Source organism: Abrus precatorius, unplaced genomic scaffold (assembly GCF_003935025.1).
Source record: "Abrus precatorius isolate BTA unplaced genomic scaffold, Abrus_2018 Scaffold8, whole genome shotgun sequence".
NCBI lineage: Eukaryota > Viridiplantae > Streptophyta > Magnoliopsida > Fabales > Fabaceae > Abrus > Abrus precatorius.
In genome coordinates, this window is record NW_020874428.1 from 8367745 (window position 1) to 8390835 (window position 23091).

At 35.6% G+C, this 23091-nt stretch overlaps 1 protein-coding gene and 1 non-coding gene across 2 annotated transcripts; one reads left to right on the forward strand and one right to left on the reverse strand.

Moving 5' to 3' along the window:
• Positions 1-9007: 9007 nt before the first annotated feature.
• On the forward strand, positions 9008-10108 carry LOC113874173 (ethylene-responsive transcription factor WIN1-like). The gene is made up of 2 exons (XM_027512396.1): positions 9008-9087; positions 9586-10108. The coding sequence occupies exons 1-2, from the start codon at positions 9008-9010 to the stop codon at positions 10106-10108; spliced, it is 603 nt and encodes a 200-aa protein (XP_027368197.1).
• Positions 10109-21826: 11718 nt separating this feature from the next.
• LOC113848721 lies at positions 21827-21933 on the reverse strand. Its single transcript, XR_003501981.1, has one exon. It is a non-coding gene; the product is annotated as a small nucleolar RNA R71 (small nucleolar RNA).
• Positions 21934-23091: the final 1158 nt, after the last annotated feature.

The window sequence follows — 23091 nt, forward strand, 5'->3', positions numbered from 1 at the left end:
GGCCGCATGTTCACTTTTGTGAACGAAAGTGATCACTCGCATCTTGCTATGCTGGGGAGCTCTTTAGAACACTCACTTTCGCCAGCGATAATGATCACGCCAGCGAAAGTGACAACGCGCATCTGTACTCTTCTGAGAAACTATGGAACGCTCACTTTCGCCAGCAAAAGTGACAACGCGCATCTGTACTCTTCTGAGAAACTCTGGAACACTCACTTTCACTAACAATAGTGATCTCGCCCAGATTCCCCTTCGTTTCCAAGTTCTAGAACAATCACTTTCACCAGCGAAAGTGATAACGCCTAACACATCTTCATCAATTCTTGTTCCTTGTCTCCAAATTTGCTACTTTTCTTCTATCTTTCTCTCTTAATCCTCCAACCTTATGATCTCAACTCAGAGTTTCCTACAAAATAGGTTCTAATCAATACTTTTTACATAGAAAATTCACAAAATCTAAACAATTAAACTATTTAGAAATGAATTGAACATTCTATTATTTTTATGAGTTTTTCAGCTTTTTCCATCATGTTTTTCATATCAAATGAATTAAAAACTAAGGTAAAATACTAGTAAAATATGCATTCATCAGGTGTCACCACCATCCTTTCTTCCCCAAGGTATTTCTACCGTTGCCATCTTCCACAACCTCAGTGTATCGCTGAACCATTCATAGCTTTCAAAATATTCAGACACATTCACAATCACATCTAACATGCCATTCACACACATTTTCCACCATTCAAATTATTCAACATCAAGCGATGGCATACTAACACAATTTCATCCACAATCTTAATCACTTTGTAACTCATAGCAAATATTTGGATTCAAAACAAATGGAGATAGGGTAGAGACCCCTCTTACCTTAAATCAAAGACCCACAACGCAAATCAACAATGAAAGCATACCTCATACGAATTTCATCCTAAACACATGGAAGAATTCCATGAGAACCCAAAGAGAATCAAGAAAATAGAAAAGGGATAAGAACTGAAACCTAGCCATTAAAATTCACCTCCAAATGCTCCAAACATGATTCCAACCTTCAATCTTGCACCCAAACAACTTTGGAGGCAATTTAAACAATGAAATAAGGTTGAGAGTCAAGAGAATCAAAGAGAGTTTGAAGAGAGGAATAGGAAATGAATTTCCTAAACCCTAAACCCCTCAAATACCAATACCCTTCTAGTCGTGACACTCTTACTACAGCAAGCCATCTCTTGCTGCAGTGAGGTTCCCTCGCTACAACGACACCCTTTCTCGTTACAGTGAAAATCTCAAACGATTTTGCACTCTAGCTAGAATCTCGCTATAGCGAGACCCTCTCGCTACAGCGAGACTGCACCCAGAAATGCACCCCCTCTATTACTCTCTCGCTATAGTGAGGGACCACTCACTATAGCGAGAGCGCAACAGTTTCACGTTCTTCTTCCAGGGCCTTCTCGCTACACCAAGAATACCCCTACATGAACACACTAAGCCTACTTCTCAATCAATCCTGGCCAACCACAAGTTAAACATGCTCAATTCCAGCCCAATATCGATATCCCCATACATTTACACATATGTATTCCCACCATCATCCAACATATACTCGAATACATAAACATAGGGTAATTCATCTATATATATATATATATATCAAATACACATTCAAACAATAATTCATGTATTTATATTTATATTAATAATTAGTAAATTACAAGACTCGGGGCGTTACAACTGATCCAGGTGGTAAATAGTATAACAAATCCTTGGCTGTGTCTTTTAATGAGAATGGGAATGCTTTCACCTTTATGTGATCCTCACAAACTCCAGCTGGTCCCATGGTGGTACAAATAATGTAGAATTCTTTGAGGTGTTTATATGGATCCTCACCTGCAACACCATGAAACATGGTCCACAAATGAATCAATCCAGACTTAAGCACATAAGGTATTTCTATAATAGGATATTAGATGCATAATGTCTGCATAGATACATCAAGTGAAACAAGTTCTCTCAACCATAATATCTAAATCAAAATGAGAATCGAAGGAAGAAGTAGAAAAAGAAACAAAAACAGAGTCACTATCACTATCAGAGTTATGTACATATGCATTAATAGACTGCCTAATTTGTTTGTGATATGTCCTATCAATTTTTAGGTCAAATGGATATAGGAAACTTGGATTTGCTCTTGTCATACACTAAAGAATAACTTTGAGAATTGTAAAAGATTCTAGACAGTAGAGTGATGCAGAATTAAAGTTATATAGAAAATTATGCAACAGAGAGAATGTAGAATGCAGAAAAGTATGTAGAAAGTTTAAATAGAATAGAAATAGAACAAGTGTAGGACATACGTAGATTATGTAAAATGCCAAAAATTAAAACAGAAAAATCATGTAGAATTGTAGAAGTATACACCTAGAACTTTGCAAAATTATGCAAAATTATGTAGTAGAATTTTGAAAACAAAATGTAAGGTGCATAAAATGAATACAAATTGTAGAAAATTGAAACAGAACAAATGCAGCACAAATCCAGAGTTATGCAGCAGAATTTTGAAAATAGAATATAAAATGCAAAAATGCAAAGTGTATAAAAAATAAAAACATAAATGAAATGCAGAAAATGCAGAAGTAAGTACATAGGAATCTACAGAATATATGCAATAAAGGTGCAGAATTATGAAAGAGTGAAAAGAAAAATTATGCAGAATAAACAGAAAATGCAAAAACAGTGTGCTAAGAAATAAACAAAACTATGCAGTACTAGGTAAGCAATTACAAATTCAGAATTATGTTATACTACCACAATGCAATAATCAAAATAAAACAAACACACAAACATTCAAAACACAAAATAAAACAAATAACATGTTTAATATCTAATAAAGCACCAATGATTCTCCAGCAACAGTGCTAATTCGATGAAAAACTTGTCGCTATCTTTATTAAAGTATGAGTAATTTAAATGTAATACTAAGCTAAGTCAACCTAGGTCATCTCCTATGAATCATTAGATGAGTGACTAAATATCAAACATATGGTGTGCATTGTATTCAGAAAATAAGGGGTGTTTGGTTGTGGTTTAAAGCCCTTAATCATTCAAAATAGAAATACAAAATTAAGAAAATCAATCAACAAATTAGATTAATCCCTAATTCATCCATAGTTGGTTCAATCATTAGTTAACTAAGAATTAAATACTAATTCCCTCATAGACTTCAATTAATTGGAACAAACGTCAATTAATTCTTGGATTCTCATACAAGATTAAGCAAATTACATGAACTCCAATCTCTAGTCCTTGGAATTAAGCAAACCAAAAACCTAATTCAGAATTAAGCAAACTCAACTATGAATCTTTTGTTAAGAAAAGAACTTGGATTGAATTAAGCAAACAACTCTTATTCAATTCCTAACTTAGATTTCAAGAGATTAGGAAAAATAAAGTCCGCGCAAAAGGAAATTGGTGTTAACAATCAACCCAAACTTCAAAAATCATTGTGAACCATAGTAGAAATTAATCCTAAAATTTAGCATTCCATAAGATGGAATCCAACATTACAAACAATCAATATTCAGAAAATCACAAAAACAAAGTGAGAAATGGAAACCTAAAGTGGAGTTCTTGGGCAGCCGTCCAAAACTCCTACCCTGATCCTATAAAATTTTGAAAATGAAAAAGTACAAGAAATGGCAAAAAGGTCCCTCTCTTCTAATTGGGGGATCTATTTATAGTAAAATTAACGTTTTCCTACAGTAATTACTTTGAATGGTGGAAGTGATTACGTGCAGGTCTCATTGCAGTGCTGTCCTGATTGAAGTGATTACTATGAATGCTGCGATTAACTACGCACAGTGAAAGTGATCACTATGAATACTAGAAGTAGCTATATGCAGTGAAAGTGATCATTATGAACACTAGAAGTGATTATGCGCAGCTATGCTTCCTGAAAGTGGCTTTGGAGTGTTCACTATGAATGCTGAAAGTGATTACTTTCACTTGGCCTTTAGAGAGTGTTTGCTAGAATAGTTACTTTGGGTGGTAGAAGTGATTACTTCTACCTAGTTTTCTCTTAAAAGCTCAAATTCCATGGATCCTTGCCCAGAATTTCCTACACAATTATTCCAATCAGTATATTTTCAAAAGAAAATTATAAAACTATGTAAATTGAACTAAATTTAGATAAATTTGAAATTAATAACAGAAACAACATTTTTATGGTATTTACATTTTGTAACTTCATTTTTCTATTAAAAATCTATTGAAAAGATAACTAAAATATTAGCAAAATGTGGATTCATCACCTACTATGTTTCGAAATGCACACACTTTTTGTAACACAAGCGAGCAATGCCAAAGGACTGCGAATATCTTGTGCAGGAATGAGATGCCCCAACTACTTATTCTTTTCTTTGAGGTGTTTGATGTATGGGGTATAAATTTTATGGGTCCTTTTTTTGTTTCATTTGGTTTTGTTTATATTTTGTTAGTAATGGACTATGTCTTCAAGTGGGTGGAGATAAAGGCCACTTGTATTGATGATGCTTGTATTATTGTAGATTTTGTCAAACCATATGTTTTCTGCAGGTTTGGCTTCCCTAAAGCATTGATCAGTGACTAGGGATCACACTTTTGCAATCGCACATTGAATGCCTTACTTCGAAAGTTTGGGGTTGTGCATAGAGTTTCCACACCATACCACCCGCAAAATAACGGACAAGTAGAAATCTCCAATCGGACAATTAAGCAAATCTTGGAGAAGACTATCCAACCCAATAAGAAGGATTGGAGCATGCGCTTGGAGGAAGCTCTTTGGGCTTACAGGACTGCCTACAAGACACCTATAGGAATGTCTCCTTATTGGGTAATCTTTGGCAAGACATGTCATCTACCAGTATAGGTGGAGCATAAGGTGTAACAAGAGATGCCTCACTGTAGCGAGAGGGCCCTAGGAGGAAGGCGTGAAACTGTTGCCTTCTCGTTGTAGCGAGAGAGCGACAGTTTGGAGTGCATTTCTGGGTGCAGTCTCGCTATAGCAAGATTGTGCAAAAAATCAAGGCGTAGTTTTCTCTGAGATTTTCGCTGTAGCAAGAGAAAGTGTCACTGCAGTAAGGGGACTTTGCAACCAGGAAGGGATTTAAAGGGGTTTACAGTTTGTAAATCTCATTTCTTATATCTCCCTTCAAAATTTCTTCAATTTTCTAAATTCAAGCCTTATTTCACCAATTAAATGACCTCCAAAGCCATTTGAGAGTAAGATTGAAGGTTGGATTCACGTTTGAGGTGTTTGGAGGGAAGTTTTATGGTTAGGGTTTTGGTTTCTCAACCCCATTCTCTATTTTCATGGTTCTCTTTTAATTCTCATAGAAATTCTCCATGTAATTAGGACGAAACCTGTGTGGGGGACGATTCTAGTGTTGATTCACGTTGTGGGTCTTCGAATTGAGGTAAGGGAGGACTCTACCTTATCTCATTGTGTTTAATTTCCATTTATTCTGTTAAATATTGTAATGTAGCTGAGATAGAGGGTAGAAAACGTGTATTTTGATGGAAATTATTGTATGTTTGAATGCAATGTGATGTGTGATGAGTTAGTTGAACCATTGTGGGTGATTGGGTATTATGAAATACCATTGATTGGTGATTTAATAAATGTAAATGAATATGGTCCTGTGTGCCGTGTACTGTAAATGATTATGGGCCTGAATGCCGTGTAATGTGAATGAATATAGGTCTGAGTGCCATATACAAATATGAGTATTGTGTACAATTGAAAGTGTGTGAATAGGGCATGTTAAATTTTGTTGTACTGATGCTAAGAATGGTTCAGCGATACACTGGTGGTGTAAAAGATGGGGACGGTAGAAATACCTCGAGAAAGAAAGAGTGGTGGTGACACCAACAGTGAACGTGGGTGCACTACAGGCCACACACTCTCCTCCTGACCACGCGATTGCCAAGGCAGGGGTAACCAGCGACCATCCATGGTGTGAAACTGTGATCACAGTGCCACAATGAGCATGGCTAAGTGCAGCGAGTGCACTTGTGCATGAAATATTGTTGTTGGTGTAGTGAACGCACCGGTTGTGAAATGAAATGAATTACTTGATATTGTTGCTTGTGATTATACCTGGGTCAATTGTATTTAAAATGATGCGATGCATGTGCAAGGTGAGACTATATTTGATTGTGTGTTGGATAGTGTAAAGTACTCACTTTTACATTTATTTTTCAAGTGACCAAGACGATCAACACCGGACTTAGTGAGGGAATGGATGATACTGCTATAGGACTCTCAAATTTTATTTTAGAATTTTAATGTACTTGAATTAGTCCTGTAGCAGTTTCCTTGATCAAAATTTATAAACACTTATTATTTTGGAATATTTTGTTGAACCATACTTTGGAAATCATTTGAATGAAAATTTATTATTTCCATTTTTACGAAATTTATTTATTTTAGAAATAAAATTTAAGGTGTTACATAAGGCATTCTAGGCGATCAAGTGATGCAATTTGGATATGGAGGCAGCTGGTTTACATAGAAAGCTTCAATTTCAAATTTTGGAGGAGATTTGTAAGGAAGCATATGAAACATCTACAAGAAGCGCACCAAGACTTTTTATGATAAGATAATAGGGCGTAAAGAATTTCATATTGATGAAAAAATCATGTTATATAATTATAGACTTAAGTTGATGCCTAGTAAATTAAGATCTAGATGAGATGGTCCCCTTCTTGTTGATAATATTTTTTTTTATGGTGTTGTTGAACTTCAAGATATCAGATCTCAAAGGAACTTCAAGGTTAATAGGCATCAACTCAAGGTTTTTCATGAGAACTTGCAAGAACATGCACAAGAGAAGACCACTTTTGGATTGACCAACTACCCCTATTGATAGGGGAAGTTTTTCTTACCCCTCTCTCTCTCTTTGATTGAATTGTCTAAATTAGAGCATACTTAGACTTAGTTCACCTTACACATATATCAAAAGAAAGCATTTCATGCTAGATCAATCAATGATACATCTTCAATTTTTTATGACAGTCAAATATCTCATTCAAGTTCATATTATAACAAAAAAAATCATTTTTTCTTTTATTTTTTATTTTAAAAAATTTATGATCATACTTCATTCCCTAGTTTATGTGCAAGTTATAAAATTTAGATTTATGTCATGTTTAGTCATTCAATGTAAGTAAAGAGATACTTAACTAGCTGTATTTTCTCACATGTGAATTATTTAAAATTCAATTATACATTAACGGTTAAAACGTGTGTAATCATAAATATAATATTTTAAATATTAATTTAAATGTAATTTTAGTTATGAATATTATTAGATTTTAGATTTTATAAAAGTATATTTGTTTTTATTTTTTATATTTAATAAAAATAATATGATTTTAATTTATTGTCAAAGATGAAAAAGCATAAATATTTATATAACTTTTATAAATTAAAATGAATTAAAGTTTTAGAGACTGAAATAATAAAATATTATATTTTCAGGGAGAAATATTTCTTAAATATATATATGATGTGAAAATTTATTCATTCTGTATTGATGATTGTTTAACCACTTAAATTTTTGAGTTAGTGACAATCGCAAATTGCAAGTAAAGATTAATTTTAAATTTTTTTAAACTTGAAAGACACTTTTTGATCGATGACTTTATAAAAACCAAGTTCTCTTTATTAAGGAGGATGTGTCGATTAGCATCCAACACCACCAAAGTTGACTCCTCTCCCACAACCCATGTTCGCCACTTGTCTTCCATAATTCAATTTTCAATTACATCCTTTGGCTCTTGAACCCGTAACATATATATCCTTAATTGCAACTCTCGTTTCATGATCACCATTCTAGTTCGTCCACGTCTACTTCATCTTTTCAACATCCTCTTCCTTCTTTTTCGCTTTTACGATACTTTAATGTTTAAAAGTCACTTTAAGTCTCTACGAAGCCGAATCATTTAAATTTACTCAAGGGAATAAAATTTTCCGACGTCCATTTAAAAGTTACATTATAGTTTAGACCCACTTTTTCCTTACGAAAACGAATAAATTACTCGTGGACATTTTATATATAGTTAAATGAAAATAAAATCAGTTGTCATAACTCTCGTACTAGATGTGGATATTAAACTGTGATTTCGGACTTTTATGTACGAACTACCATATAACTTGATATAATTATCTTCACCAACCACCTTTGAATTTAGCCCTTTACAGCAAGTTAGCCATTGTGTAATAATTTGAATTTAGTACATAATAATGGCAAATAATAGAATCCGACTGGGTGTCAACTTCGTCATTAGTCTTCCGCTTTCATGTATTACATGTGCTGTCTGATCCCCTAACAATTTGAACTTGCAAGAATATACATTATAGATATTAACGATATTTTAACCCTTGTGTTTGGCTTGTAAATTAGCCCAGTAGTTTGAGTAGGTTTAGGTGCAAGAACGACCAGAGCAAACGAAATTTTCCAGGATTTCTTGTGCATGAAAAATTATGGTCATTCCCTATGTATACAATGATAGCATAGACCTCTGGTATTTTCAAATTGATATCTGCTTATCATAATAGCACAAAGCCGACGCTTGTTACCCAAAGGGACAGTAAAATTAAGGAATTAGGAGTAAAATTTAAGTATTTTGTTTTGTGTTAATCAAAATTAAAATTTTATTTCAATTAATAATCCCAATAGATGTTGAACGTTAATTTTACATCTAGAAGTGTAAAGATTGGGATGAGTGGACAGCAACTCAAACACCAGCATTAATTGAAGAGTTACTTTTGAGGGAAGGATTTGGTGACCATGTTTAATTTCAGCAAAAGAAGCCTTTTAGATGGCCCCCTCTTTTGATTAAACTCACTTCCCTCGTCTTACTTTTCTCCCTTTATATCTAGGCATTCTATTCCTTGTGTACTTATTATAAACACTGCGAAATCAAAATTGGGTGAAGCATATCCCTTTCTCTCTCCAGCGATAACGAAACCATCATGGTGCAATCAAGGAAGTTCAGAGGTGTCAGGCAGCGTCATTGGGGTTCATGGGTATCCGAAATTCGCCACCCACTTCTGTAAGCTCCGCCCCCTCTTCATCTTTCGTAAGCTCACGAGTTAGAAATTTATTCACACATAATCCTCTCCTCTTTCACCCTCTGTTTTCTCTTGGAAATTCCCATTTTCGCGCAGCAATTATAACCGTTACATACTTATACCTTCGTTTCACAAAATCCTCGCCATAAACTCAAATTTTACAAAATGTAACCAGCAGACGAAATAAAATAAATAACATTTTCTAAAAAAATTTACAAATTAAACTTAGCAACTAAAGCGATTGTATCTCTGTTTTCAACTTTTAGTAAAATCATGTAACAAAATCTAATCAATTAATATTAAACGTTATAATTTTTAATAAAAAATACTATGTTAAATTTTTATTATATATACTTTGAATAGACCTTAAGAAAACTATTATTTATTTACTTTTCATGTGCAATTTGAGAGCTGTATATAAAAAGTATATTTATTATTACAAATGAAATAAAACTTTATACGGATGGGACATGAAACAGGAAGAGGAGGGTGTGGCTAGGCACGTTTGATACAGCGGAAGAAGCGGCACGAGCATATGACCAAGCAGCTATATTGATGAGTGGGCGAAATGCGAAAACAAATTTCCCAATACTCGAAACACCAAAAACCGCAGAAGAAACCCCATCTATCTCAAAGGAAATGGAAGAGATTCTTCACGCGAAGCTTCGAAAATGCGGGAAACTTCCCTCCCCTTCTATGACATGCCTGAGGCTCGACACCGAGAATTCCCACATTGGAGTGTGGCAAAAACGTGCGGGCCAGCGTTCTGATTCGAATTGGGTGATGATGGTTCAGTTGGGGAAAAAGAGAGCCAATGAAGATGGTGATAGTTCTCTACCTTCTTCTTCTTCGTTTTCTGAACGTGAACAGTCTCAACAAGTGGCAAGGCAAGAACTTGTGAGAAGGCAGATGGATGAGGAGGAGAGAATTGCGCTGCAAATGATAGAAGAATTGCTCAACAGAAATTGTCCTGTTACCCTTTCATTTAATAGCGCTTACTGAGAAAGGGGAACGATGGAAGTGTTTTCTCTTCCTCTTCTTTTTCAGTTCCTTTGTGGCCTAATAATTGGAAATCATATGACTTACTGTATTTTCTTCACTTGTGATTTAAGTCATGTTTTACTTGATTTCATCTACTTTCTATTCTACGTTTACCTTCCGTAGGAAAATAAAAGAGAGGAGAGAACACGAGGGAACGTGACATTGTGGCTTTTATATATCAGACTAATTAATTGGTTTATTTACTGCCGAGTAAATCTATAAACTTATTTTTTTAAATTGTATTGCTGGTCCCGAACAAAGCAAATTGGGATTGTAGAGATGACTACAAATATATGGGTGCATCGAATTTTAGATTAATGAGACAACATTATTAAAAAATTTATTAACAATGCTTCATCAATCATGTTACGGGATCCACCCTCATATATTTTTGTTTTCCTTTGGGGTTAAAGAGCCAAGATTAGGGACTTCTTATAGACAAAATTTTTGTACCACTATTTTAGTTTAGTTTTACTACCAAGTGACCTCAAAACTCACGACGGGGAGTTCAATTGAGGTTTTAATATTTTTACAAATATTTTTGTAATTAATTTCAAAGAACAATGGCTTTGTATTCTTAAAAACAATTTCTTCCTAATAATATATGATTCGATTATCATGGGAGAAGGATATTTAGCCTTTTTAAAAAGTGTAAACTTAATTTATCTTAATTCGGCTATATATCAATCACTTATGACTTGTATTTAGTATCTAAATACTGTTTATAAATTTTTTTTTAAATTCTTCTTTCAATAGTTTTTCTATCTTTGCATTAAGAGAATTTCTCACCTTTTCACATATAAAAAGAAAAAGAATCTCTAAAAAAACTCTCCATTAAGAATAGATGATACAAATTAAAGCTATATAGCTAAAAGATATATATAATAAGTTCAAGAGAAACAAGGACTACAATTTTTTTTTATGAGAAGATGCTATATAATCATTTTTCTATGTTTTTCTTTTGTAAATAGACTCTAAAAGATCTTTTAAAATATAAATAGTCTAAAATATATACAATCATTTAGATGAGTTCTCTAAATAATTAGGATTTTTTTATAATCATTGTTTCATAGAACAAAAGTTGTCTAATCAATTTGACAAGCTCAAAATTAATTATAGACATTATATCTAACATTTACACATTTAAAAAATGTTGTTGATTTTAAATAGAGTTCTAGAAGCTCTCTAACTGACTAGTCCATTTTTTCTAAAAAATTATGTTACTTAAAAAATGTCGATTTGACATGAATTTGAAAAAATTTCTATTTTATTTGAACTATCAAAGAGATATGAAGACAAATTGTTTCCATGCAAACAACATGTACAACTACTTTATCATAATCAACACCGTATTGCCTATAGCCTTCAGTAACTTTTCTACCTATCTATTGGCATTTTTTTAATTTTAAATACCCATTATACTTCAATTGCTTTATAACCCTAAGGAAGATTTGATAGTTTCCAAGTGTCATTCTTCTTAATGACTTTGATTTCTTCGTTCATGAATTTTCTCTACCTTTGGTCTTTCATAGTTTCATCAAAATACAAAGGTTCACTCAATAAACAAATAAAAGAAATCATTTATCATTTTAATTTACTTATATATTCTTGGAGACTTCTCATGTTTTTTAGACCTTTCACTCGAACCTTTTTTAGAAGATGATGAGATTTCATGAGTTGGTGAAAGAAGTGGAATAGAAAACCCATTTACTTGGCCTCCTTGATCTCCTTCTTTAAAGTATGGAAAAAAGTTATGAGTGTTTTCTTCCTCTCCTAATTCTAAGCTTTATCAAATTCAATATCTTGACTCACTACTATTTTTCCATTGCTTAGGTTGTATAATTTGTAATCTTTTGAGTTTGTATCATAACCAATGAACACATACTTCACACAAAAGTCATCAAGCTTGGATATTCCTTAGTTGAATACATGAACATATGCTATGCTCCCAAAAGCTTTAAGATGGTCAACTCTTGACTTCACTTCACTTCACTTCATGTTTCTTGCGGTCTTTGTGTCACAAAAATTAGAGAATACTAACTAGCAAGTGTACTAGGTAGTTATAGTAAGTAATAAAATTTGGAAATCAATGTGAGTCCCAAGTATCATCCTCAGATATAAGGTCTATCAATTACCACATTACAAATCAATAACTAGTTGAGCTAAATGAATTTGTAGAAATTTTGAATCATTTAACAAACAAAAGCAATAAAGTGCAGAAATTAAAAATCTACACCAAAACAAAGATACGAATTTAGAAATAAAATAATATGTGAATGAAGTTATGATTGATTTCACTTCTTTATCAATTGTAAAACTGAAGTAGATTTGAATTCTAAGTTCCTTAATTGATTGATAATCAATTTCACTAGATTAATCAAAGGACAATTGTAACATCCTTATCTCAAAATTCATACAATGTATAAATCATTCTTAATCATTTAATACAAAATATCGTTTGATGAATTTAATGAATTGTTTATAGCAAATTTCTGAAAATTTTCTCTAAGTTCTATATATAAATGGAAATTTTAAAACTGACAATACTAATATAACAATAATAATAAATATTGTGAAGAATAAATAAACATCACGATTGCACTAAGTATTCTTCAATTTGGAAAATCTAAATATAAATTACATACATTAGCATCAAACTATACAAACTGTTGTCAAAATGAATGGTACTTAACACAATACATACATAATCATAATATTTACAATCCAACAAACAAGTATAAGTCCTAGAGCAATTTCTCCAAAACCAACTACTGAAGATCAGTCCTACTCATCTCCAGCGTCCCAACTCTCTATCTCAACTAGGTCTTCCAAATCAAGATCCTCATCTAATCTCAGGTAATGATCACCCAAATCAGCTTTAATCTTTATATTAGTGATGCGCTTAAAGGTCCATCTAAACGGTCTTCCAAGAGAGTTGTGGTCATGGTAGGTAAATAGATACATGAGGGCTACAAGAGTTTTAACTGTGCCTCTATGCATATATACACAGAGAGTCCGGTGTATTCTACTCCTAGGAAAGTCAAAAGGAACACTACAAGAGTAATCCATTTCTATCATAACAAAAACCCTAGGTTCATCATCTACAAGTACAGCAAATTTAAAATAATTTACCCTCTGATACTCATTGAATACATAATTTAACCTAAAATGTACAGAACTATCTATTAATCTAATCCTTCCTTGAGGCTCTGTCATCCTGATTCCTTGAAATTATTAGTAAGGATGAGTGTCTATTCCATCCATTTGCAAACACTTAGCATAAAAAAAATCATAATTTTAACATAAATACAACATATTCAATTTCATGAATTCATATTCACATCACACATAACAATCAACAATTCATTATCTATTTTCCTTCCTCTTATTCCAACGCACACTCCTAATGCACTGTGATCACAAATACCAATGCCTCCAACACTTCTCGAGGTCTTACTCAACTGGGTAAATAGTCACCGGTTAGCCCATGCACACAGATACAACATGTACAATGATCAGCTCCTTAGTAAAGGCATAGTCAGGAGTCTAGTAAGGAAACAAGTGTGAGGCCATGTGACGCATTTGCTCTCATAAAGAGTGTGTACACATACGCGAATGTCGCTCACCAACCTACGTTTTTCCCAAATTTTCATTGTCTCCGGACTCTATACCCCCCAGTGTATCTTTGTAACTATTCACACTAGATCAAATTCATATCCGACTCCTAGGTCATTCTCAAATTATTCTCTTTCTCACTCATCAAATCGTGCTTAGTCAAGTACTTCTAGACTAAGTCCATTCCATGCATACATTCATTGATACAATTTCAACCATAAATCATTTGATATCAACATCGTACCTTATATCATTTTACTCGAATATATTTCAAAAAATCACACAAAATCACTCAGCAAGTTCCATATCAAGTACTCATCATACAATGCAAGTAAGCATATATCAGCCATTTGACCCAGCCAATTAATCAGTCTAAACAATCAAACAAACATATTTTCATTCATACTCCACACAACAGGTATCTCAATCATCTATTCTTATACCATATTCATATAAGAGTGCTCTATGAGCATAAAATAAATATTATAGGATAACGATCAAATAGAGCTCTCCTTTTCTCGATGATGAGCTCACAGAGATATATTGAAAAGGATCGAGAGTCAACTATGGAAGTTCTCCTGAACACCAAGAGATATCCTTAAGAAACAAAAATAGGAAAATAATCGGAGAAACTTAAGTGTAATAAGAAGAAACTTACTTAGAGTCAATTTGCTCCAATGTCCAAGTTCAACTTTGAAGAGAAAACGAAGTTTTTGAGGCTTTTATCTAGGTAAAAGGAAGAGAGATATCAGAGAAAACTTGAGAGAAGAACGTGAGTTTGAAATAGAATGAATTTCTCATGCGAGAAATCTCTTAGATATCCCTCAACCCTGCCCGTTCTCTCTTGAGCAAGGGACATCTCGCTTGAGTGGCGGGTCTATCGCCTGAGCGAGATATGCAGGCAGTGGTCTCGCACCCTCTTTTTTGATATGCTCGCTTGAGCAAGACCCATCTCTCCTGAGCGAGATGATGTCTAAAGAGCATGGTATTTCTCTTGTGCATTCTCGCCTGAGCGACCCATCTCGCCTGGATGAAAACTCCAGCTCGCCTAAGCAAGATTACTCTCGCCTAGGCGAGGTGACAGTTAGGCAACATTTATCTTATCTCGCTTGAGCGAGATAGCCCTACAACAAGATATTTCTACACGTTCAATCTCGCCTGGGCGAGATTTACCTCACCTTAGCGAGATCTTCTCCATCACAATCCTTACAAAAATCCTTTATACTCCCTTCTAAATGCACTCGAATGTTACTTAATATTAAATAAACATAACTTAACGAAAAATGAAATAAGGATGTTACAACAATTCCTTGCCTCATTGATCCTAATATCTAACTGAACTACCCTAATTCCCTATGTGTAATTCAGTCAAACATTGCATTAGGCATTAGAAATTAAGAGATCACGAATTCTTATCCCTAAGATCTCCATAACCTTGACATTCAATTCAGATCAGACAAATTAACTCAACTTCCATTGATGAAAATCCTTTAGGTTCAATTCAATTGACTAGCTTATTCAAGAATTGCATTAAGGAAACAATTAAACGTTCAATACAATCAAGATCTTAAAATTCAGATCCACAATTAATTTACAATATCAAAATCGAATCCATTAGTCTATAACAAAAAGAAATCAAAACATGTTCTTGAAAGAAAAAGAGAAAGAAAGAGTAGGAGAAGAGGAGTTGTACAATTTCTTCATAAATCCAATCCCCAGCCTAATTTCTCAAGGTCCAAAGCTTAGAAGTCACCCCCAATCTCCCTCTCTAACTCTCCTAAGGTATGAAAATGAAAGAAATGAAAAAAGCTTTACAAATATGAACTTCTAACCGCTTTTTATAATTTTTTCGCCTTCTTCCATATTGACACTTTAATCACTAAGTAATAACGTGGAAAGCCTTCTAGAAGCTTCTAAGACTGAAGTAGGAACTCCAAACGTCCAAAGTTGACACTTGAAAGTGGTTTCCAAAATTTTGTTATTTTGCGTAAACACTTTCATTAGCAAGAGTGTCACGCACATGTGTTCTGTGTGAATTTGCCTTGCGCGTAGCTACTTTCAATAGTAAGAGTATTTACACGCAAGGTTTATAGACAAATTAGCCTTGGACATAGCTACTTTCACTATCAAGAGTGTGAGCCCTCAACAAGTCCTCTAGGGATTGGATGGTCCATTCAGTTTGACCGTCAGTCTGTGGGTGATAAGTCGAGCTCAATCTCAACTTAGTCTCCAACGCCCGTTGCAAGCTCTCCCAAAACCTCGAGGTAAACCTCATATCTCTATCTGACACCACACTAGTCAGCACTCCATGCAGCCTGACTATCTCCTGCACATATAACTCCGCAAGTTGCTCCAATTTATACTTCATGTTGATCGGGAGAAAGTGTGCAGCCTTGGTCAATCGATCCACTATTACCCAGATGGCATCATGGTTGTTCCTAGTCTTAGGCAGCTCAGAAACAAAGTCCATGGAAATGCTATCCCACTTCCACTCAGGGATCTTTAGCGGTTATAACAATCTAGGTGGACACTGGTGTTCTACCTTCGCCTTTTGGCAAATTAGGCATTTAGCCACATTTCAGCCACGTCTCTCTTTATACCATTTAACCAAAAACTCTTCTAGAGGTTCTAATACATTTTAGTTACATCGGGGAGAAAACTCATCCTGCTCTTATGTGCTTCCTCAAGCACCATCTGTCTAAGCTCATCCACTTGAGGAATGCACACTCAGTTCCGGAACTTAACCACCTCGTTCTCATCACGGTGAAACTACAAGTCCTTTCCCTCATCCTTCTGTCTCATCATGTCTTGCAGGAAGACATCTCCTTGCTGAGCATCTCGGACGTACACCAAAAAGTCATTATGAATCGTCGTCGCTTGGCAATATAAGCTCCCTAGTCTCACTTCCATGGCTAAGTTCATGTCCCGAAACTCCTCAATTAACTCCATTTCTTTCACCATCATTGCTGCCACGTGCAATGATTTCCTGCTCAACGCATCAGCTACCACATTTGCCTTGTCAGGGTTGTAAGATAATGTGAAGTCGTAGTCCTTGAGGAATTCCATCCACCTCCTCTGCCGCATATTTAGTTTCTTTTGGTCAAATAGATACTTCAAACTTTTGTGGTCACTGAATACCTCAAACCTCGCTCCATATAGGTAATGCCTCCATACCTTAAGAGCAAACACCACTCCGGCCAATTCCAGATCGTGATTCGAATAGTTGACTTCATGCGGGTGCAACTGCCTTGAGACATAGGCGACCACTTGCCCATCTTGCATCAAAACACAACCAAGTCCTTGCCTGGATGCATCACAATACACATCAAATTTCTGGGTTGGGCAACGTTAACATCGGCGCCGAAGTCAGCCTTATCTTCAGCTCCAAGAAACTAGCTTCACACCTCTTGGTCCACTTGAACTCCTTTCCCTTGCGGGTTAGCTTCGTTAAGGGTAACACTATCTTAGAGAATCCCTCAATGAATTTCCTATAATAGCCCACCAATCCCAAAAAATTGCAGACTTCAGTCACATTTGTTGGCCTCGGCCACTCAACCACTGCTTCCACTTTTGCAGGTCTACCATGATACCTTCCTTTGACACCACATGGCCCAAAAATTGGATCTCCGTCAGACAGAATTCGCACTTAGAAAACTTTGTATATCGTTGCCTCTCTCTCAAAATTTGTAGAACAATCCTCAAGTGCTCAAAATTCTCTTCTTTAGTCTTTGAATAAATTAGGATGTCATCAATGAACGCCACCACAAACTTATCCAAAAACTCATGGAAGATCCTGTTCATGTAGTCTATGAACACCGCAGGTGCATTGGTCACCCCAAACGGCATCATCAAATACTCATAGTGACCATACCGCGTCCTGAACGCTGTCTTAGGCACATCCTCATTCTTCACTCAGATTTAATGGTATCCTGATCTCAAATCGATCTTCGAGAACACTACGGCTCCCCTCAACTAATCCATCAAATCGTCAATCCTTGGAAGCGGATACTTGTTCTTGACTGTTACTTTGTTCAACTGCCGATAATCTACACACATCCTCATGCTTCCATCTTTCTTCTTCACCAAGATCACTGGTGCTCCCCATGGTGACACGCTCGGTCTCACAAACCTTTTCTGCAACAAGTCTTCCACCTGCTTCTTAACATCTGCCAACTCCACTGGTGACATCCAGTAAGATGCCACAGAAATCGGACTTGCCCCCGAAATAAGGTCAATAACAAACTCTCAGGGTAACTCAGAAACATCTTTGGGGAAAACCTCTAAGAAATCCTTCACCACCAGAATATACTTTGGCTCCACTACACTTTCAGTTTCCATTGAGAACATAACCATGAAAGCCTTGGCGTTTATGGCGTTCTCCCACATTCCCTGGCTCATAAGCCTTGGAACCTCTACCATTGTCGCACCGAAGAACAAAGTCTTCTCCCTACAGTCCAGCAGCACATGGTTGGCAGTAAGCCAATCCATTACCAGAATTACATCCAGTTAAGAAAGAGGTAAACAAATTAAGTCCACCTCGAACTCCCTACCATGTACCATTATCAAACACCCCAGGCATACCCATGACGTCACAACTGACTTACCCGTAGGGGTAATCATCACAACATTACACAGCAATTCAGTCACTACAAGCCCAGACTCTTCATATAGTCCATAGATATAAAAGAGTGCATAGCACCCGAATCAAACAGCACATCAAGTAATCGACCCTTAATAATGTATTTACCTCGGATCAGCTCTTCTGACTGTGAAGCCTCTGCCCCACTCATAGCAAATACTCTACTAGGAGTGCTCAGCTTCTACCCCGTACTTTGCCCCGTATTTCCTCTTGATTCAAGCCTATGAGCTACGCTTGCACTACCGACTTCCTACAGTTGTTGCAAGTTATCCTCAGCTGTGGGTAGTCCTTCACCATGTGTGGCCCTCCACACCTGAAGTATTTAAGTGGTCCTCTGAAAGAACTCGATTCTGAACCACTCCCACTACTCTTCTCTTGAGATGAACTCCCTTGAGACTGAGAGCTGTTTGAACCCAAATACGGTCCCCTTGAGAACCTAGGGAGTCTTCTATCTTGCCTCACGGGGCCGGCTCCCCTAATGTCCACCGTCTTCCCTCTTGAGTTAGCCTCAAAGATTCTACTCTTGCTCATAAGAGTGGGCAAGTCCGTCAGTTGAAACACACTAACTGCAGCCTGGATGTTCGTCCTCAATCCATGCTCAAACTAAGCACACAGATCCTCCTCTCCATCACCATGCTGATAATGAGGCCAGTATTTCATCAGCTCCTGGAACTTAGTTGCATATTCCCCCACATTCATACCCCCGAGAAGATAGTCTTGAATGCTTCCCATTGGATATAGCCATCTTCCTATGGCAGGGTTTGACCGACAAAACCTCCACCAGTCCTCAGCCTCTCCACACAGCAAATAGGTAGCATAGGCAACCCTGTTCTCTTCACGGCACCCCATCGCATTGAAGATCTTCTCCATATCAGCCACCTAATGAATCCATATTTTTACTAATATGTTAGTATAATTCTAACCCATTTGATAAGGAAAATATGTTAGAAAAAGCAGAAAAACTCAAAAAAATAGAATGGTTTAAGGTTTTCTTTTAATATGTAATTATTTTAGCATTTGTGAGATTTCTGGTTAGAAATTAAGAATTTAATCTTGTTTTTGTAGGAATAATCTAAGTAAGGTTCATGGAAATGGAAAATCAATGGAAAGGAAGAAGAAGAGTAGCAATTATGGACTCAAAGCACAAGAATTATGAAATGCAAGCTGGGCGTGATCACTATTGTCAATGAAAGTGATCACTCTAGACATCAAAGGGGAATACACACTAGGCGTTAACACTCTCGCTGGCAAAAGTGAGTGTTTCAGAGAAGCCTCAGACATAGCAAGCTCTGCGTTACCACTTTTACTAGTGAAAATGAATGTTCCAAAGAAGACTAAAATTCAGCAAACTTCAGCGTGACCACTCTCACTGGCGAAAGTGAGTGTTTTAGAGAAGACTTAATTTTAGCGAGAATCGCGTAACCATTCTTGCTGGCGAAAGTGGATGTTCCAGAGAGGAGTGTATCAAGGCAAGTTGTGCGTGGTCAGTCTTGCTCTCGAAGTGATCACGCGCAACCACTCGACCTCTTGCGTTGTAACTCTTATCATCGAAAGTGATAGTTCCAGTTTCCAGAAACTACATGAGCCTCTGCGTGGCCACTCTTATGAAGAAAAGTGACAACGCCCAAAGTCGAGAATTCTATAAATACTAGAATAAGCTTAGAACTCGGGTTCTTTTCTTCATTTTCCATTTATTCTGTTAGATTCTCATTGAGAGAGAGTGAGAGAGAGGATTAGGGTTGAACCTTGAAGCTCTAAGAAGAGGAATTGGATTGGAGCATATGAAGATGGCTTCTCTGAGTTTCTTTTCTTCTTCTCCTTCTTTTTCTTTCTCTGCTACAATGTTTGCTTAATTCTTCGTAGTTAGGAGTTTATGGACCTTGAATTGATGTATTGATTCATTTCTTGCTTCTGAAATTTGAGTTCTTGGATTAATTGAGTTGTTAATTCTGCTGTCATTGCAATCTTTGAATGGGAATTTGTATGATTAATTTAAGAGGAACATTTGCCAATGGAAGTTGAATTTGCTTCTCTAATATGAATTAGCAACCAAAATTAGGGATTTCTTAGGGATAAGGGAACCTAATCCTGCAATCCTAAGGTTCTAAGTCTTAATGCAACTTGAAATTGAACTTCACCTAAGGGATTAGGATGGTTTAGTTACTCGTTAGGGTCAACGATTTAAGGGATTAAACTTTGACTATTAATAAGAGAAACTGATTGTCAATTAACCAATTGCTTGAATATTTATAGGCATAATTGAATTGATATTGACATTCTTGTGAAATAAATTCCTAACTATCATTCATCCATTTCTAATCTCAACATCAAATTCGTTCTCTATTTTCTGCAAGTTCTGTACCTTTTAATTGTTCTTGTTTCTTGTTTTCTGAATGTTACAACTCTTGCAAATTCTTATAGCTCAACTAGTTATTGTTCTGTGAATTGATAATTGATTTCTTAATTCCCTGTGGAGACGATACTCTAATCTTAAATATTACTCATTACTTGCTGCAATTCCTAGTGCACTTGCTAATGTTTAGAAATTGTATAACAAGTTTTTGGCGCCGTTGTCGAGGAAATTTTGAGTTTCAATATCATTAGTAGCAGAAAGATAGCTAAATTGAGCACTTAGTTTCTTTTAATTTTTTGCAGTATTAGACTACATTTAGAATTTTTCTGTTTGCAATTAATTGAATAGTTAACTCTATATCTATGTAGTTCTGATTTCGGATAGAATTTATATTGTTAGTAGTAGTTAGTTTGCACCTACATACTGTGATTTAGTTTAGTTTTCTGTTTTCTTCATACTATTTCTATATTGTTAATTTTGTATGCGAGGTAGAAATAAAAATAAATCAACTCCGGTCTTTGATCCTGATATAGACATGACCTTAAGGAGATTAAGAAGAGAGACTAGAGTAGAAACTTTCTTGGATTCTGATAGTGAATTAGAGGTTGTCCATTCTCCAAGGATTCAGAACACTCCTAGAGTAAAAAAAACACCTACACCTTTGAGACAACCAACTCCAGAAATAGAAATGGCAGAGCAAAATAGAATTAGAACATTAGGGGATTATGCAATTCCTAACATGGAAGGTTCTAATTCTTCTATAATTAGGCCAACTATCCAAGCCAACCATTTTGAAATTAAACATGTCTTATTACACTTAGTCCAACAGGATCAGTTTTCTAGTGGAAATTCTGATGACCCTAACATACACATTTCCAATTTTTTGCAGTTATGCGATACAATCAGAATGAATGGGGTTAGTGAGGAAGCCATCAGACTAAGATTATTTCCATTTTCCTTGAGAGACAAAGCCAAATGCTGGTTGCAATCTCAACCACAAGCAAGCATAACAACTTGGACAGAACTTGTGAATAAGTTTCTAACCAAATACTTTCCTCCATCCAAGGCTGCCAAATTAAGGGGTGAAATCACATCATTTGTACAACAGGAAGGAGAATCATTGTATGAAGCGTGGGAGAGATATAAGGAATTATTGAGAAGGTGTCCACACCATTGCATTCCAGATTAGATGCAGTTGAAAACTTTCTACAATGGAATAAATACATCAACAAGAACAATGGTTGATGCTGCTGTTGGAGGTTCCTTAAATACAAAATCTTTAGAAGAAGCCTAGAGGATTATCGAGATGATGGCATTCTTAATGTACCAAAATTCAAACTCAAGAAATCAAGGAAGAAACACTGGATATGAAGCTAAGGTGTTGGAAGCCTTTCTTGCACAGAACCAGCTACAAAATCAGATTTTTTAAGAATAAATAGCTGCTGTAACACCTTATATTTCTTTCCTCAATACATGATAAATTTTCATAAAAATTAATATGGTAAAGTAAATTTTCCTTCAAAACTTTCTAATAAGGAAAAGACATTGAAATGATATAAGGTTCATAGAGTAAAATTTCATTAATTCATAAGTACTTTAGGAAAACAAAGATTCTAAAGTTTTCATCAGCAATAAAGAGGAATAGTAGTTTTACAACATTTTCAAAAGAACGCTATAGAACTGAAAATATTCATTACATAACTCAAAATAACTAAGTCCTATAGCAGTTCTCATCCATCCATGCACTGTGAGCCTGGTACTATTCGTCCTGGTTTCCTGAAAAATGTTGTGTAAGGGTGAGTCTCTACCCTACCACTCATACATAACATATACATTCTTCACAAAACACATCTTATCACGATTAACGAAAACATCATGACATTACATATCACAAAGTTATATAAAGCATATTCTCATCTCAACGCGCATTACATTACACAGATTCACAATTTCTTTTACTTTTATCCGCGCTTACCGCGCCCTGTGGCCACAGTTATCCGATGCCTCTATCTCGAGGTCTTACACATTCATGTAAATAGTCGCCGGATGGCCCAATGCAATACGGATACAACGCATGCAATAGACGGCCCCTTAGCAAAGGTAATGGTCAGGAGTCAAGTTGAGAAATGAGTGTGTGGCCATGTGGTGCATTCGAACACAATATTCCGTGCACAATCCTGAATGTCACTCACCACCCTGCATTTCCCCAAGATATCCCATATCGTCTCCATCTTCCACTTCCCCAGTGTATCTCTGTAACTATTTACATCATATCTTTTTCCATCTCATACTCTTTTGAGCATATTCACATGTTCACATATGCCATTTATCATGTTT